The sequence below is a fragment of the Mobula hypostoma genome, chromosome 9 (assembly GCF_963921235.1).
Source record: "Mobula hypostoma chromosome 9, sMobHyp1.1, whole genome shotgun sequence".
Lineage (NCBI taxonomy): Eukaryota > Metazoa > Chordata > Chondrichthyes > Myliobatiformes > Myliobatidae > Mobula > Mobula hypostoma.
In genome coordinates, this window is record NC_086105.1 from 113831724 (window position 1) to 113849395 (window position 17672).

The 17672-nt window shown below is 43.3% G+C and overlaps 1 protein-coding gene across 2 annotated transcripts in view; it reads right to left on the reverse strand.

Annotated features, from left to right (window-relative positions):
- The window catches only part of ap5z1 (adaptor related protein complex 5 subunit zeta 1), a 58829-nt gene that overhangs the window by 4660 nt on the left and 36497 nt on the right, over nucleotides 1–17672 (reverse strand). For both annotated transcript variants that reach the window (XM_063058952.1, XM_063058951.1), the window contains 2 exons: nucleotides 16897–17029; nucleotides 6336–6550 (listed from right to left, as the gene is read on the reverse strand). In XM_063058952.1, coding sequence (XP_062915022.1) covers nucleotides 6336–6550; nucleotides 16897–17029 — 348 coding nt within the window. The remainder of the gene's footprint in view (nucleotides 1–6335; nucleotides 6551–16896; nucleotides 17030–17672) is intronic.

Sequence of the window (17672 nt, forward strand, 5' to 3'; positions counted from 1 at the left end):
TTTCCTTATAACTCAGGTCCTCCAGACCCAGCAACATCCTTGTAAATTTTCTCTGTATTCTTTCAAACTTAAGTTACATCTGTGTTGTACATAGGTGACTAAAATTGCACACAATACTCCAGATTAGGTTTCACCAACATCTTATACAACTTCAACATAACATGTAATTTTCAGTACAATACATTGCTGTTCCTCAAGCTCCCTTGGGCCTCAGTATAACAGTCTACAAACAGTAAACTACAAACCACTGCAGATACTGTTTGGGGAAGATGGCTCATCAGGAGAAACCAACAGTAGCTAAGATCATGACACTGAATGGCCCTGGTGCTCAGGAGGGCAGGAAAAAGGGTGGCAGAGGAATAGACAGGAACAAAAGAAAATCTGCAAGTGCTGGAAATCCGAGCAACACACTCAACACTCAGTCCTGCCAAAGGGGGTTTCGGCCCGAAACGTCAACTCTACTTTTTCCATTGACGCTGCCTGGCCTGCTGAGTTCCTCTAGCATTTTGTGTGTGTGGTGACGAACAAACGAGAGCTGGGGTGAGGTCCTACAAGCCAAATTTAGGGAGCAAGGAGACAAATTAAAATGTAGGACCTCAAAGGTGTTACATAGTACCAGGATTGCTACCTGTGCTATGTGCAAGTTAGAGAAGGAATAGCAAAATAGCTAGGATAAATATATGGCTTAAGCACTGGTGCAGAAGGGGGAGTGTTTCATTTCCTGGGGTATTGGAACCAGTTCTGGGGCTATTACAGTTCTGGTCATTACAGGAACGTGGTTTCAGGACAGAGATGATTGGGAATTAAACATACAGGGATATCTGGTAATATAGAAGTATAAGCAGGAAGGCAGGGAAGGTGGGGTAGCGCTCATAATTAAGGATAAGATCAGCACAATACTGAGAGACGATGTAAGATTTAAGGAAACTAAAATGAATTGATTGTGGACTTCAGGAAGGGAAGTCGAGGGAACACACACCAATTCCTCAACAAGGGATCAGAAGTTGAAAGGGCGAGCAGTTTCAAGTTCCGATATGTGAACACCTCTGAGGATCCATCCTGCACCCAACATATTGATGCAATTACAAAGAAGGCACAGCAGCAGCTATATTTCAAGTGTGAGGAAGATTGGTATGTCACTGAAGACTCTTGCAAATTTCTACACGTTCCGTGGAGAGCACTAACTGGCTGCCTCACCATCTGGTATGAACTACTGCACAGGATCAGAAAAAGCTGCAGAAAGTTATAAAATCAGCCAGCTCCATCATAGACACCAAGCTTCCCCCAGCATCGAAGACACCTTCAAAAGGTAATGTCTCAAATATGTGTCATCCATCATTAAGGGCCTCCATCACCCAGGACATCCCTCTTTCTCACTGTTACCACCAATGAGGTGGTAAAGACTGAAAAAACACTCAGCATTTCAGTAACAGCTTCTTCCCCTCTCAGATTTCTGAATGGCTAATGAACCAATGAACATTTCCTCAGTGTTTCTTTCCAATCTCTTTCTGAATTACTTACTTAAGTTATTTTTATGTATTTATTGTAATTTATAGTTTTTATTATTGTGCATTGCAATGTACTGCTACCTCAAAGCAACAAATTTCACGGCAGGCCAGTGATATTACACCTGATTCTGATTTTGATTCTGAGTGGAAAAACAAATTGTGCAAAGGGTGAAGTCTGCGGAGGGATATAGTTAGGTCAGAAGAGTGGGCAAGGGTCTTAATATTTAAAAGGTGAAAGACTGAAGCATGCTGTTGCACAATGACTTGAGATTGCTTACGCATGAATCAAAACAAAAGGTTGGTTTGCAGGTGCAAAAGGTTATGCTGAAGTTAAAATGTGCAAAAGAAGCATTCCATTTGCCTTCTTTGCTAGAGGGAGTGAATTTAAGAGCAGAGGGGTTATGCTGCAACTGCACCCGGTGCTGGTGAGGTTGCACCCGGAGTACTGCATGCATTTCTGTCTCATTATTTGAGGAAAGATATATTGCCTTTGGAGGCCGTGCAGAAGAGGTTCACCAAGTTGATTCTGGAGATGAGGGAGTTAGCCTATGAGGACAGACTGGAACAGTACTCACTGGAATTCAGAAGAATGAGAGGGGAATCTTATAGAAACATAAAATTCTGAAAGGTATTGATAAAGAAGGAAAGTTGCTTCCACTGATAGGTGAAACTAGAACTAGGGGACATAGCCTCTAGATTCAGAATAAGTACATTTAGGATGAAGAGGAGGAACTGATTTTTCCATCTGCGGAATTCTCTGCTTGAGGAAGCAGAAGAGCCTACCTTACTAAATATATTGAAGACACAGTTACAGAGATTTTTGCATGGAAAAGGAAATAAGGGATATGGGGTAAAGGCCATGGCTAGATCAACCATGATCTTACTCAGGCTGATGGGCCAGATTGCCTACACCTGCTCCAATTTCTTATGCTCTTAAACAAATATGACAGAGTAGATGGATAGCTAAAATGACATGCAACTGGAATCACAGTGTTCTGTAGTTTGAAAGCAGGTGCTCCACATAGCTGTCAAGAAGAGTAGAAGAAAACCACATTTTAAGTACTGGATTAAATGGAATGCACGTGAATAGCCACTTCATGTGGAAACATTACTTGGATTCCTAAATGATGGGAAAAGAAGAATTGAAAAGACAAGTGTAGTGTCTCCTGCAGTTTCAAGCGGCAGTGCCTAGGAAGAGCAATGGTTTGAGATGAAAGTGTGGGTCACGATTACAAAGTTATCTGTCTCTTCAAAATATTGAAAAGGAAGGGGAAGACATAACATGTCTGAGCATATGGCAGCCTGCCAGACTCTATATAAGATTCAGGAAACCTGTTTTCTTGGCATCAGAACTGACCATCTCTGTTGCAGGTCAACCAACTGTAACATTGATTCTATTTGTCTTTCTCCATTAGCAAGGTGTAACATACTTAGCTCTGCAATTCGCCACTCTTACATTTCTTTGGTTTGGTTTGGTTTTCTGCTTCCCTATCTCCCCTCATCAATCTATTTGCCACACAACTTCTTCAACATATAAATTGAGTATAAATCTCTCCCTCACTATTCATTACTCCTCCTTCCAACACCTCTGCAACTTAAAGTTAACTAATTCTCAATCTTCTCAATCGTCTCGACTTCACCACACCTTGTCCCCATTCCAACCTCACTCCTTCGGAACGCTCTGCTCTCCACTCCCTCCGCACTAATCCTAACCTTATTATTAAACCCGCTGATAAAGGGGGTGCTGTTGTAGTCTGGCGTACTGACCTCTACCTTGCCGAGGCACAGCGACAACTCACGGATACCTCCTCTTATTTACCCCTCGATCGTGACCCCACTAAGGAGCACCAGGCCATTGTCTCCCACACTATCAACGACTTTATCCGCTCAGGGGATCTCCCATCCACTGCTACCAACCTTATAGTTCCCACACCCCGCACTTCCCGTTTCTACCTCCTACCCAAGATCCACAAACCTGCCTGTCCTGGCCGACCTATTGTCTCAGCTTGCTCCTGCCCCACCGAACTCGTTTCTGCATACCTCGACACTGTTTTATCACCCCTTGTTCAATCCCTTCCGACCTATGTTCGTGACACTTCTCACGCTCTTAAACTTTTTGATGATTTTAAGTTCCCTGGCCCCCACCGCTTTATTTTCACCATGGATGTCCAGTCCTTATATACTTCCATACCCCATCAGGAAGGACTCAAAGCTCTACGCTTCTTTTTGGATTCCAGACCTAATCAGTTCCCCTCTACCACCACTCTGCTCCGTCTAGCGGAATTAGTCCTTACTCTTAATAATTTCTCCTTTTGCTCCTCCCATTTCCTCCAAACTAAAGGTGTAGCTATGGGCACCCGTATGGGTCCTAGCTATGCCTGCCTTTTTGTTGGGTTTGTGGAACAATCTATGTTCCGTGCCTATTCTGGTATCTGTCCCCCACTTTTCCTTCGCTACATCGACGACTGCATTGGCGCTGCTTCCTGCACGCATGCAGAACTCGTTGATTTTATTAACTTTGCCTCCAACTTTCACCCTGCCCTCAAGTTTACCTGGTCCATTTCCGACACCTCCCTCCCCTTTCTAGATCCTTCTGTCTCTGTCTCTGGAGACAGCTTATCCACTGATGTCTACTATAAGCCTACTGACTCTCACAGCTATCTGGACTATTCCGCTTCTCACCCTGTCTCTTGCAAAAACGCCATCCCCTTCTCGCAATTCCTCCGTCTCCACCGCTTCTGCTCTCAGGATGAGGCTTTTCATTCTAGGACGAGGGAGATGTCTTCATTTTTTAAAGAAAGGGGCTTCCCTTCCTCCACTATCAACTCTGCTCTTAAACGCATCTCCCCCATTTCATGTACATCTGCTCTCACTCCATCCTCCCACCACCCCACTAGGAATAGGGTTCCCCTTGTCCTCACCTACTCCGGGTCCAACATATTATTCTCCGTAACTTCCGCCACCTCCAACGGGATCCCACCACTAAGCACATCTTCCCCTCCCCCCCTCTCTCTGCATTCCGCAGGGATCGCTCCCTACACAACTCCCTTGTCCATTCGTCCCCCCCATCCCTCCCCACTGATCTCCCTCCTGGCACTTATCCGTGTAAGCGGAACAAGTGCTACACATGCCCTTACACTTCCTCCCTTACCACCATTCAGGGCCCCAAACAGTCCTTCCAGGTGAGGCATCACTTCACCTGTGAGTCAACTGGGGTGATATACTGCGTCCGGTGCTCCCGATGTGGCCTTTTATATATTGGTGAGACCCGACGCAGACTGGGAGACCGCTTTGCTGAACATCTACGCTCTGTCCGCCAGAGAAAGCAGGATCTCCCAGTGGCCACACATTTTAATTCCACATCCCATTCCCATTCTGACATGTCTATCCACGGCCTCCTCTACTGTAAAGATGAAGCCACACTCAGGTTGGAGGAACAACACCTTATATTCCGTCTGGGTAGCCTCCAACCTGATGGCATGAACATTGACTTCTCTAACTTCCGCTAGGCCCCACCTCCCCCTCGTACCCCATCTGTTACTCATTTTTATGCACACATTCTTTCTCTCACTCTCCTTTTTCTCCCTCTGTCCCTCTGAATATACCTCTTGCCCATCCTCTGGGTCACCCCCCCCCCGCCTTTCTTCCCGGACCTCCTGTCCTATGATCCTCTCGTATCCCCTTTTGCCTATCACCTGTCCAGCTCTCGGCTCTATCCCTCCCCCTCCTGTCTTCTCCTATCATTTTGCATCTCCCCCTCCCCCTCCAGCTTTCAAATCCCTTACTCACTCTTCCTTCAGTTAGTCCTGACGAAGGGTCTCGGCCTGAAACGTCGACTGCGCCTCTTCCTATAGATGCTGCTTGGCCTGCTGCGTTCACCAGCAACTTTGATGTGTGTTGCATAATTCTCAATCTACCAGTTTTGATGAAGAACCTTCTGTATAATGCTGTTAAATTGCTGACTCTTGCTGCTTAAATAGTATTTACTGGTTTTACTTCAAATTTCCAACAGCTGCAGTTGTTTTGATCTTCAAAGATCATAGATGGGAAAATTAATATGTGAACTCTGTCTTCCTACTATTCCATTCCCAGTCCCGATGAGGAATCTCAGCTTGAAACATTGACTCGTTATTCCCTTCCATAAATGCTACCTGACCTGCTGCGTTCCTCCTGCATTTTGCATGTGTTTCACCGTTCCCCAGCCCTTTTCTGGAATGTGGGCATCTCTGACAAGATCAGCATTTTGCAGCCCATCTCTAGATGCACTTGAGGAGCTGGTGGAGAGTCATCATCCTGAATGGCTGGAGTCCTTCCACTGAAGGTGGATAAAGAACTTCAGTATTCAAACTCAGAAATAATAAACATGTTTCTCCAATTATACTTGGTTGGTGCCCATAGGCACCAGTGGACAGTGCCTCAGACTTATGCCATCAGCAAAAGTCATACAAAATCACAAAGCAAGAGAATAACACTTATTCTATATCCCCACTCAATCCACACTCTTCCTCTGCTGATTTGCTCGACCTGACAACTTGCCCCTCCAAGTATTATTCTGATCTATTTTTGAAAATTACTACTTCCATAATACTTAAAGCAACTCAACCCTCATCATAAGCTGCTGTATCTCACCTCCTCTGTTGTTTCACTCCAAGAACCTTAAGTCACTATCCTTTTGTGATCAACCCAGTTACCATGCAAACATTTTCCCCTTGATTAAAACATAATGTAATTGTGAAAATAACTATACAGTGATGAATTAATTCTAAATTTCTTAGTAACTTCCACCACATCATCCTTTCTGCTTTAGTAATTATTTAGATGCAGTACCTTGGAATCAAGTCTTGGCTCCGAGATGCTAATTTTGCCAATGTTGTCATGAGAACTGTGATGACTCGTGGTGAGCACTTGGGGATGCTGGCAGATGCTTGCAGTTGTATGATCTCGAAAAGCAAAGCTTCCAGAGTTTCAAAGAAGTTGGTGATTTGTTCAACTGTACAGCGTCTATCATAAGACAAAGACAAATACTCTCCTATTGCCCAAACCTGAAAGGACAAAACCATGTAAAGTTTACTAAATAGGAAGCAAACAGCAAGTATTTTTCAAAAGGCAATGACCTTTAGCTCTGCTCTTTCCTTCACAGATGCTAGCTGACCTGTTCCAAATTTTGTAGTATTTTGTGGTTAAATTTACTAGCAAAGATGTGGTCTACAAATTACATCAGAAGTTAGAAAATGCATGCCAAAAGGGCAATGTTACAATAGTCATTGGGAATTTCAATATGCAGGTAGTTTGGGAAAATCAAGTTGGTGCCAGATTCCAAGAGGGAGGATTTCTAGAATGCCTATGAGATGGCCTTTTAGAGCAGCTCTTGGTTGAGCCTACTAGGGGATCAGCTATTCTAGATTGGGTGTTGTGCAATGAACCAGAATTGTTCAGAGAGTTTAAGGTAAAAGAACCCTTAAGGGGAAGTAATCATAACATGATCAAATTCACCCTGAAGTTTGAGAAAGAGAAGGAATACACAGTAGTATTCTTTCAATAATGTCAGAAGCAATAATTCTGGTTGGCAATATTTCATAAACCTGATTCTGATGTTCTATATCTTTCAATCTAATTAGAGTTATTGGATTCTATACATTTTGCAGCAGCAACTGTTATTAGTATCACAACAGCACATAAGGTCAAATGTATCAGTATTACAGTGGACTAAAGGGAATTACAGAGGCATGAGTCAGAAGTTGGTCAGAATTGATTTGAAAAGAACACTGGTAGGAAAGATGGCAGAGTAGTAATGGCTGGAATTTCTGGAAGCAATTCGGAAGGCACAGGATACATACATCTCAAAGATGAAGAAGTATTCTAAAGGCAAGATGGCACAGCCATGACTACCAGGAGACCTATGACAACTCGGGAGGAGTTACAAGATTCAGTGGCTCAGGTGGGAGAGACTGCACATACAACTGATGCCCAGGTGCTTCACCAGTCACAGCTTTATGGGAGAGTGGCAAACAGAAAACCACTGTTGAAAAAAACTATATTAAAACTCGACTAGAGTTTGCCAGAAGGCATGTGGGAGACTCTGAAGTCAGCTGGAAGAAGCTTCTATGGTCTGAGAAAACCAAAATTAAGCGTTTTGTCCATTAGACTAAATGCTATGTTTGGCATAAGCACCATCCCTACTGTGAAGCATGGTGGTGGCTGCATCATGCTGTGGGGAAGCTTCACTGCAGCAGGCCCTGGAAGGCTTGTGAAGGTGGAGGGTAAAATGAATGCAGCAGCATACAGGGAAATCTTGGAGGAAAACCTAATGCAGTTTGCAAGGGAACTGCAACTTGGGAGAAGATTTGTTTTTCAGCAAGACAATGACCCCAAGCATAAAGCCAAAGCTATGCAGGAATAACTTAAAAACAAAGTTAATGACCTGGAGTGGTCAAGTCAGAGTCCAGACCTCAATCTAACTGAGAATTTGTGGTAAGACTTGAAAAGGGCTGTTCAGTCACGAACCCCATGCAATATGACAGAGCCCGAGCAGTTTTGTAAAGAAGAATGGGGAAAAATTGCAGTGTCCAGATGAGCAATGCTGTTAAGAGACCTATCCACACAAACTCAAAGCTGTAATTGCTGCCAAAGGTACATCTACTAAATACTGACTTGAATTTTGTATTTATTTTGTTTTATAGTTGTAATTAATTTAGATTACTTTGTAGACATCTGTTTTCACTTTGACACAAAAGTGTTTTTTTGTTGATCAGTGTCAAAAAGCCAAATTTAATCCACTATGATTCAGTGTGAAACGTGACAATAAAAGGTGAAAACTTCTGGGGGGGGGGGTGAATACTTTTGATATGTACTGTAAAAGCAACGAATTAACGTTGAGACTTTGTAAAGCACTGGTGAGGCCTCACTTGGAGTATTGTGAGCAGTTTTGAGCCCCTTATCTTAAAAAGGATGTGCTGAAACTAGAGAGGATTCAAAGGAGGTTCAAGAAAATGATTTCAGGATTGAACAGCTTGTCATATGGAACAGCATTTGATGGCTCGGGGCCAGAATTCAGAAGAACGATGGGTGACCTCATTGAAACCTATCGAATGGTGAAAGGCTTTGATAGAGTGGATGTGGAGAGGAAGTTTCCTATGGTGTGAGAGTCTAAGACCAGAGGACACAGCTTCAGAATAGAGGGACGTTCTTTTAGAACGGAGGTCTTTCTTAGCCAGAGAGTGGTGAATCTGAGGAATTCTTTGCCGCAGGCAGCTGTAGAGGCCAAATCTTAATGTATGTTTAAGGCAGAGGTTGATAGATTCTTGATTGGTCAGCGGATGAAGGGATATAGGGAAAAAGGCAAGAAATTGGGGCTGAGAGGAAAATTGGATCAGCCTTGTTGAAATGGCAGAGCAGACTCAATGTGCCAAATGGCCTAATTCTACTCTTATACCTTATGGTCTTATTTTGAAACAGCTGCTCATTCATCATTTTGGAATCAGTTGCCCAGGAAATAGGGTAGGCATTTTCCAACAATCAATCCTTTCTTAAGCACAAGAGATTCTGCAGATGCTGGAAATCCAAAGAAATACACAAAATGCTGGAGGTTACATAGCATCTACGAAACGAAATAAACAGTCAACAATTCAGGCCGAGGCCCTTCATCAGGACTGGAAACGAAGGGGAATGAAGTAGCCTTCTGGCTTCTTCCCCCTTCCTTTCCAGTCCTGAAGAAGGGTCTCACCTCAAATCATTGTCTTTTTATACCTTTCCAAAGATGCTGCCTTACCTACTGAGTTCCCTGCACCATTTTGCATGTATCAATTTGTTTGTATCATGAAAATCTGGTTTATTTGTTCTATTTATATCAGATAAAAACAACTAGCTCTCCAAGTGAATATACTTAATAATAGTGCAACTTCTTTGACCATTAAGCACTTTTAAACACAGGTAGTAAAAAAAGCTATATGAAGTGTCAGAAGATAAAAATAGCCAAAAATAGCAGATTAATCAGGATCTGTGTGGCCTGGCCTGCTGAATATTTGTACATTTTCTGATCTTATTTTAGATCTCCAGCATCCACAGTATTTTGTTTCTGTATCTTCAGCCTCAACTAAGTAGGCAGCATTCTTGAATCCAAGTTAAACAGCTGCGTGCTCAAAATCACATACAAGAGATTTAGGCTTAAAAATCTAGAGTGATATTCCAATGAGATGCTGAGGAAGCACTGCAATGTCTAAGCTGCCATCTTTTGGGTAAGGTGTTAAACTAATGCCCCATCTGTGCTCTAGGTTGGCTAGAGTACCGTCAGAGGAGTAATCTATCAAATTACATCACTAAAGTAGAAACAACAGAGCCATTATCACTCCAGTGTGTTGCTGTTTGTAGGATTTTGTGCACAAGACCGCTATTTTCTTGTTATAACTCTAACTACAAAAAAGTGATGTAAATCAAGTGGTGTAAAACAAGGATGTAAAATGTTTTTCCAGTGACCCAATCAAATTGGGAGGGAGGTGGCAACCATGATCCAAAAAAAAGAGCAGGATTTCGGCATTTTTCTCGCAGCCCAATCGAATTGTGGGGGGAGAAAGATGGAGAAACTCACAGGTCTATGAGTAAGATTTTAAAAGAGGAGCTTTTGTGGGGTTTCAGCATTTTCCAGCAGTCCAATCAAATCTCGATTCATTAGCAAGGGTAAATAAAAATAAGGTTGAGGCAAGCGGAGCAGCCATTGTGTGTGTGGACCATTGCTAGAGAGAGCAGGTTTTGGCTCATCAGGCTGGAGCGAGGTACGTACCTGGTAAGTTTCTTCTTTTTCATCATCTGTTACTGCATAGTTAGAGCAGTGAGAATGGCTCCGGGGGCTGGGTTGTGTTCTCTGTGTACAATGTGGGAATTCTGGGAGACATTCAACCTCCCAGATTATCGTATCTGCACCAGGTGCACTGAGTTGCAGCTCCTTAGAGAATGTGTTAAGGAACTGGAGCTGCAGCTCAAAGACCTTTGGTTCATACGGTAAACTGAGGAGGTAATAGATAGGAGATACAAGGAAGTAGTCACTCATAAGATGCGGGAAGCAGTTACCTGGTTGACTGTCAGGAGAGGGAGAAGAACTGGGCAGACATTGCAGAGTATCCCTCTGGCTGTTCTCCTCAATAATATGCATACCATTTTGGATACTGTTGAGGATGGGGGAAATCCGCAGCGACTGGGACTCTGGCACTGGATCTGGTGCTATGGCTCAGAAGGGAAGTGGGGAGCAGAGTATTGATAGGGGATTCCATAGTAAGAGTAGACATGATAGGGACACTGGATCGTATGTTGCCTCTGAGGTGCCAGGGTCAGGGATATCTCAGATTGGGTCCATAGCATTCTAGAGGGGGAGGGGGAGCAGGCAGAGTCTAGGTACACATTAGCACCAATGACATAGGTTGGAAAATGAAGGCAGTCCTGAAGAGAGAATTTAGGGAGTTAGGCAGAAAACTGAAATGCACAGGACCCCCAATACAGTAAATTCTGGATTGCTGCCTGTGCCATGTGTCAGTGAGAGTAATAGGAAGATCAGGCAAATGAATGTGAGGCTGAGAAACTGGTGCAAGGAGCAGGGCTTGAGACTACTGGATCACTGGGATCTCTGGCAAGGAAGGTATGACCTGCACAAAAGGGACGCGTTACACTGTACCTGAACTCAAGGGGGATTGATATCCTTGCGGGCAGGTTTGCTAGAGCTGTTGGGGAGGATTTAAACTTATTTGGCAGGGGGATGGGAAACTGATTAATAGGGTTGAGGATGGGGCAGTTGGTATACAAGTAGAGGCAGTGTGTATTGAGACTGTAAGGAAGGAAATGCAGATGATAGGGCAAAACTGCAGTTAGTGGGGTGAGTTGAAGTGTCAGATGGAAAGTAAAATTGAAAAGGGCGATGAATACTGAAGGTGTTATATTTGAATGCATAAGTAAAGGCAGTCATTAGTCTTGCGAGACCATGGATCTGCGCCTGGAAAGTCTTCACTCTCCAGTGCGCAGACCTGGGCAAGGTTGTATGGAAGACCAGCAGTTGCCCATGCTGCAAGTCTTCCCTCTCCACGACACCAATGTTGTCCAAGGGAAGGGCATTAGGACCCATACAGCTTGGCACCAGTGTTGTCGCAGAGCAATGTGTGATTAAGTGCCTTGCTCAAGGACACAACACGTTCCCTCGGCTGGGGCTCGAACTCACGACCTTCAGGTCGCTAGTCCAATGCCTTAACCACTTGGCCACGTGCCCATACTATTGTATACAGTACATGTAATAAGGTAGATGATCTTGTAGTGCAGTTACAGATGGACAGGTATGACACTGTGGGCATTACTGAGTCATGGCTGAAAAAAAAGATCATAGTTCAGACCTTAATATCCAAGGATACACATTGTATTGAAAGGACAGGTAAGTAAGGCAGAGGGGATGGGGTGGCTCTGTTGGTAAACAATGAAATCTAATCCTTTGGAGGAGTTTCAAAGTACATTTAGGTGACATAGGATCGGAAGATGTAGAATCGTTGGGGTAGAGTTAAGAAACTGCAAGAGTAAAAAGACCCTGATGGGCATTATATTCAGGCCTCTAAACAGTAGCCAGGAGGTTGGGTACAAATTATAACCTGAGATAGAAAATGCATGTCAAGAGGGCAATATTATGATAGTCATGGAGGACTACAATATGCAGGCAGATTGGACAAATCAGGTTGGTACTGATTTTGGATCCCGAGAGAGAATTTGTAGGATGTCTATGAGATGGCTTTTTAGAGCAGCTTGTGATTGAGCCCACTAGGGGATCAGCTATTCTGGATTGGGTGCTGTGTAATGAACCAGATTAGAATAGGGAGCTTAAGATAAAGGAAACGCCAGGAAGCAGTGATCATAATGTGATAGAATTCACTCTGCAATTTGAGAGCGAGAAGCCACAGTGAAATATTTCAGTATTAGAGTGGAGTAAAGGGAATTACAGAAGCATGAGCGAGGAGCTAGCCAAAGTTGATTAGAAGAGGACACTAGCAAGGATGATGGCAGACCAGCAATGGCTGGAGTTTCTGGGAGCAATTTGGAAGATGCAGGATAGATACATCCCAAAGAAGAAGTATTCTAAAGGCAGGATGACAACTGTAGTTGACAAGGGAAATCAAAGCCAACATAAAAGCCAAAGAGAAAGCATATAATACAGCAACAATTAGTGGGAAGTTAGAGGAAAGAGAAGCTTCTAAAAACTAACAGAAGACAACTAAAAAAGAACATATAATACACACAAAGTGCTGGAGGAACTCAGCAGGCCAAGCAGCATCTATGGAAAATAGTAAATAGTCGATGTAACGGGCCAAAACCCTTCATCAGGACTGGAAAAAGCGAGGAGGAGTCAGAGTAAAATGCTGGGAGAAAGGAAGTCAGAAGTATAAAGTAGTAGTTGATAGGTAAAACTGGGAGAGTGGGAAGAGTGAAGTAAAGAGCTGGGAGGTTGATCGATGAAAGAGCTAAAAAGCTGGAGAAGGGGGAATCTGATAGGAGAGGACAGAGCATTGGAAGTGGGAGGAGCACCAGAGGGAGGTGATGGGCAGGTAAGGAGACAAGCTGAGAGGAAAATGGGAATGGGGAATGGTGAAGGTGGGGGGGGGGAGGGGGGAGGATTACTGGAGAACTGAGAAATCGATGTTTATGCCATAAGGTTGGAGGCCACCTGGACAGAATACAAGGAGTTGCTCCTCCAACCTGAGTGTGGCCTCATCACAGGAGTACAGGAGGCCATGGACTGACACGTCAGAATGGAATGGGAAGCAGAATTGAAATGGATGTCCATTGGGAGATCCTGCTTTTTGTGGCAGATGAAATGAATATGTACTTCGCATCAGTCTTCACTGTGGAAGATCAAGAGCATCAGCGGGCAGAAGTAGGTGAAGTTGCCATTACTAGGGAGAATGTGCTTGGGAGGCTGAAAGGTCTGAAAGTAGATAAGTCACATGGACCGGATGGGCTACACCCCAGAGTTCTGAAAGGTAGCTCATGAGATTGTGGATGCATTAGTAATGATCTTTTAAGAATCACTAGACTCTGGCATGGTTCCAGAGGACTGGAAAATTGCAAATGTCGCTCTTCAAAAAGGGATGGAAGCAGAAGAAAGGAAATTATAGACCAGTTAACTTAGTGGTTGGAAAGACGTTGGAGTAGATTGTTAAGGATGAGATTTCGGGGTACTTGGAGGCACATGGTAAAATAGGACAGTCAGCATGGTTTCCTTAAAGGAAAATCTTGCCTGACAAATCTGTTCAAATTGAGTAACAAGCAAGATAGACAAAGGAGAATTAGTGGATGTTGTGTACTTCGATTTTCAGAAGATCTTTGACAAGGTGCCACACACAAGTCTTCTTAGCAGGATAAGACCCCATGTATTACAGGAAAGGTACTAGCATGGATACAGCATTGGTGATTGGCAGGAGGCAAACAGTGGGAATAAAGGGAGCCGTTTCTGATTGGCTGCTGGTGACTAGTGATGTTCTGTAGAGGTTGCTTCTTTTTACATTGTACGCCAATGATTTGGATATTGGAATTGATAGCCCTATGGCCAAGTTTATGAATGATAGGTACAAAGACAGGTGGAGGAGCAAGTAATGTTGAGGAAGAAGGGAGGCTGCAGAAGGACTTAAGACAGATTAGCAGAATGGGCAACATGGAATACAGTGTCGGGAAGTATATGGTCATGCACTTTGGTAGAAGGAATAATAGTGTACGCTATTTTCTTACATGGGAAGGTGCAAAGGGACTTGGGAGACCTCACGCAGAATTCCCTAAAGGTTAATTTGCAGGTTGGTCTGTGGTGAGGAAGGCAAATGCAATGTTAGCATTCATTTTGAGTGGACTCAAATATAAAACAGAGATGTGATGCTGAAGCTCTATAAGGCACTGGTGAGGCCTCACTTGGAGTATTGTGAGACATTTGGGCCCCTTATCTAAGAAAGGATGTGCTCACATTGGAGAGGGTTCAAAGGAGGTTCTCGAAAATGATTCCAGGAATGAACGGCATATCATATGAGAAGCTTTTGATGGCTCTGGGCCTGCACTTGCTGGAATTTAGAATGAAGGGGGATCTCATTGAAACGTGCTGAATCTTCGAAGGCCTAGATAAAATGTATGTGGAGTGGATGTATCCTATGGTGGGGGAGTCTAGGACTAGAGACCACAACCTTAGCATAGAGGGACATCCATTTAGAATGGCGATAGGAAGGAATTTCTTAAGCCGGAGGGTGTGGAATTCATTGCCATAGGTGGCTGTGGAGGCCAGGTCATCGGGTGTATTTAAGGTGGAGGTTTATAAATTTTTGATAAGATGGGGCGTGAAAAGTTATTGGGAGAAGGGGTTGAGAGGAAAGTGGATCAGCCATGATCATATGGTGGAGCTGACTTAATGTGCCAAATGACCTAATTTTGTTCCTATGTCTTATAGTTTTTGGAGATTGTGAACATCATTCTATGAATGCAAGTTCTTTCTTTCCTTCCTTCCATTGTCTTTAACCACATTGTACCTGACTATATATGAATCCCGATCTGACACAAAGGTACAACGATATAACACTACATTGCTCTTGGTTTGGGACAATCGAATGATAAGCTGTTATCTGCTTCAAGCAGACTTCAATTATACCAGTGCCCAAGAAGAATATGGTAAACTGCCTCAATGACTATCATCTAGTAGCACTTAAATCCACTGTGATGAAATGTTTTGAAAGGTCGGTGATGAAGCACATCAACTCCTGCCTGGATCCATTCCAGTTTACCTATCATCACAACAGGTCAACAGCAGATGCCATTTCATTGAATCTCCGCTCGGCTGTGGAACTTCTAGACAGTGAGGATGCATACATCAGGACGCTCTTCATTGGCTACAGCTTGACATTCAATACTATCATCCAGTTCAAAACTAACCAATAAGCTCCAAGACCTAGGCCTCAATACCTCCTTGTGCAACTGGATAGACCACAGTCAGTTTGGATTGGCAACATTTCCACAATCTCCATCATCCTTGTGGTGCACCTGGTGCTATGTGATTAATCCCCTACTCTATTCACTTTGTACTTATGACTATGAAGCTAAGTACAGCTCCAACGCTATATCTAATTTTGCTGACGATACCACTTTTGTGGGCCAAATCAAAGGCAGCGACAAATCAGCATATGGAAGGAAGATTAAAAATCTGGTTGGATGACACTACAACAACAAACTCACTCAATGTCAGCAAAATCAAAGTGCTGATTATTGATTACAGAAGGAGGAAATCAGAGGCCCATGAGCCAGTCCTCATCAAGGGATTAGAGGTGGAGAGTCAGCAACTTTAAATTCCTTGGCATTATCATTTCAGAGGATCGGTCCTGGTTCCAGCATGAAAGTGCCATTACAAAGGAGCCATGGCAGCATCTCTACTTTCTTACAAGTTTGCGCCAATTCAGCATGTCATCTAAAACTTTGACAACTGAGCAGTGGAGAGTATACTGACAGGTTGCATCACAGTGTGGTATGGAAACACCAATGCCCTCAAATGGAAAAAAAACTACAAAAAGTGGTGGATATGGTCCAGTCCATCACAGGTAAAGTACTCCTCAGCTTTGAGCACATTTACAAGGAGCACTGACGCAGGAAAGCAGAATCCATCATCAAGGACCCCCACCATCCAGCCCATGCTCTCTTTTTGCTACTGCTATCAGGAAGGAGGTACACACACTCTAGTCCCACACTACCAGGTTCAGGAACAGTTATTACCCCTCAACCGTTAAGCTCTTGAACCAGAGGGGATAACTTCACTAACCCAACACTAAACCGATTCCGCAATCCATGGGCTCACAGACTCTACAACTTGCGTTCTCGATATTCATTGCTTATTTGTTTTTTTATTTTATTTTTGTAATTGCATAGTTTGCTGCCTGTTGCACATTGGTTGGTTGTCTCTGTCATGTAAGGCTTTTCATTGATTCTATTGTGTTTCTTTCTATTTACTGTGAACGCCCACAAGAAAATTAAACTCCGGTATCATATATGTACTTTGATAATAAAATTACTCTGAACTTTGAACAAAAAACCACAATGGAAAATAGCATCATGTATACCTATCCATCAACACAGCCTCCATGCAACCCATGCAAATGACAAGTTTCTTGAGGACCACAGTAAACATTCCCCTCCATAATCCAGTGAACCAATGTGTAGCACCTGTGTTACACTATGTTCTGTCAACTCCTAGTTTGTAAAGGTCAGCAAAGGACTAGATGAATGTATTGAGCCATCAGGAGATCTGTAGCCCATGAAAAATCAAAGATAATGCACATCTAATATTACTTTAGGAGATGCTCTGATCAGAACAGGTCACAGAATGAGATTTTCCCCTGTAATTCCTTACCACATGAATGAAGAAGTCCTCTTTATTACTGATATTGCTGACTGTTCCACAGAATTCTAGCAGCTCTTTGGATTGTTCTACAATGACAGTTGGATACAGCTTACATAAGACCATCAGCTGGGAACTGAATACACTGTGGAAATGGAGAATGAGATAAAAAGCAAGCAGTGCGGGTAGTAATTAATCACAACAAACATGAAACACCACCTAAACTGAATCCAGACATCCATTATAAACAGCTTCTTCCAAAAATTTAAACATTCTGATCTTAGTCACATATTTACTATACAGGTGTCCCTCGCTTTTCGAAACCTCACTGTTACGAAAGACCTACATTAATACCCTGTTTTCACTTTCAGAAGGTGTTTTCACTGTTACGAAAAAAATTCAGCGCGCCAAAAAATCGGTGCGTGATAAAAGGCAGCGCGTCTCAAGCAGCCGCTCTCCTCTGGATTCGGAACGGTATTGCTTCAACACGTGCCTGTGAGCAGCCGTTTGCAAGATGAGTTCTATGGTATCGGAAAAGCCTGAAAGAGCTTGTAAGGGTGTTACACTTACGGTAAAACTAGACATAATTAAGCATTTTGATCGTGGTGAACGAATAAGAACAACGTGAGTTTGGCTTGTGGAAGTTGACGAAGATGATGTTGAAGAGGTTTTGGCATCCCATCACCAAGAACTGACAGATGAAGAGCTGATGCAATTGGAAGAAAAAAGGATAACTATCAAAACTGAATGAGTAATGATAAAGTACGACTTTAATTTTGAAAGGGTAC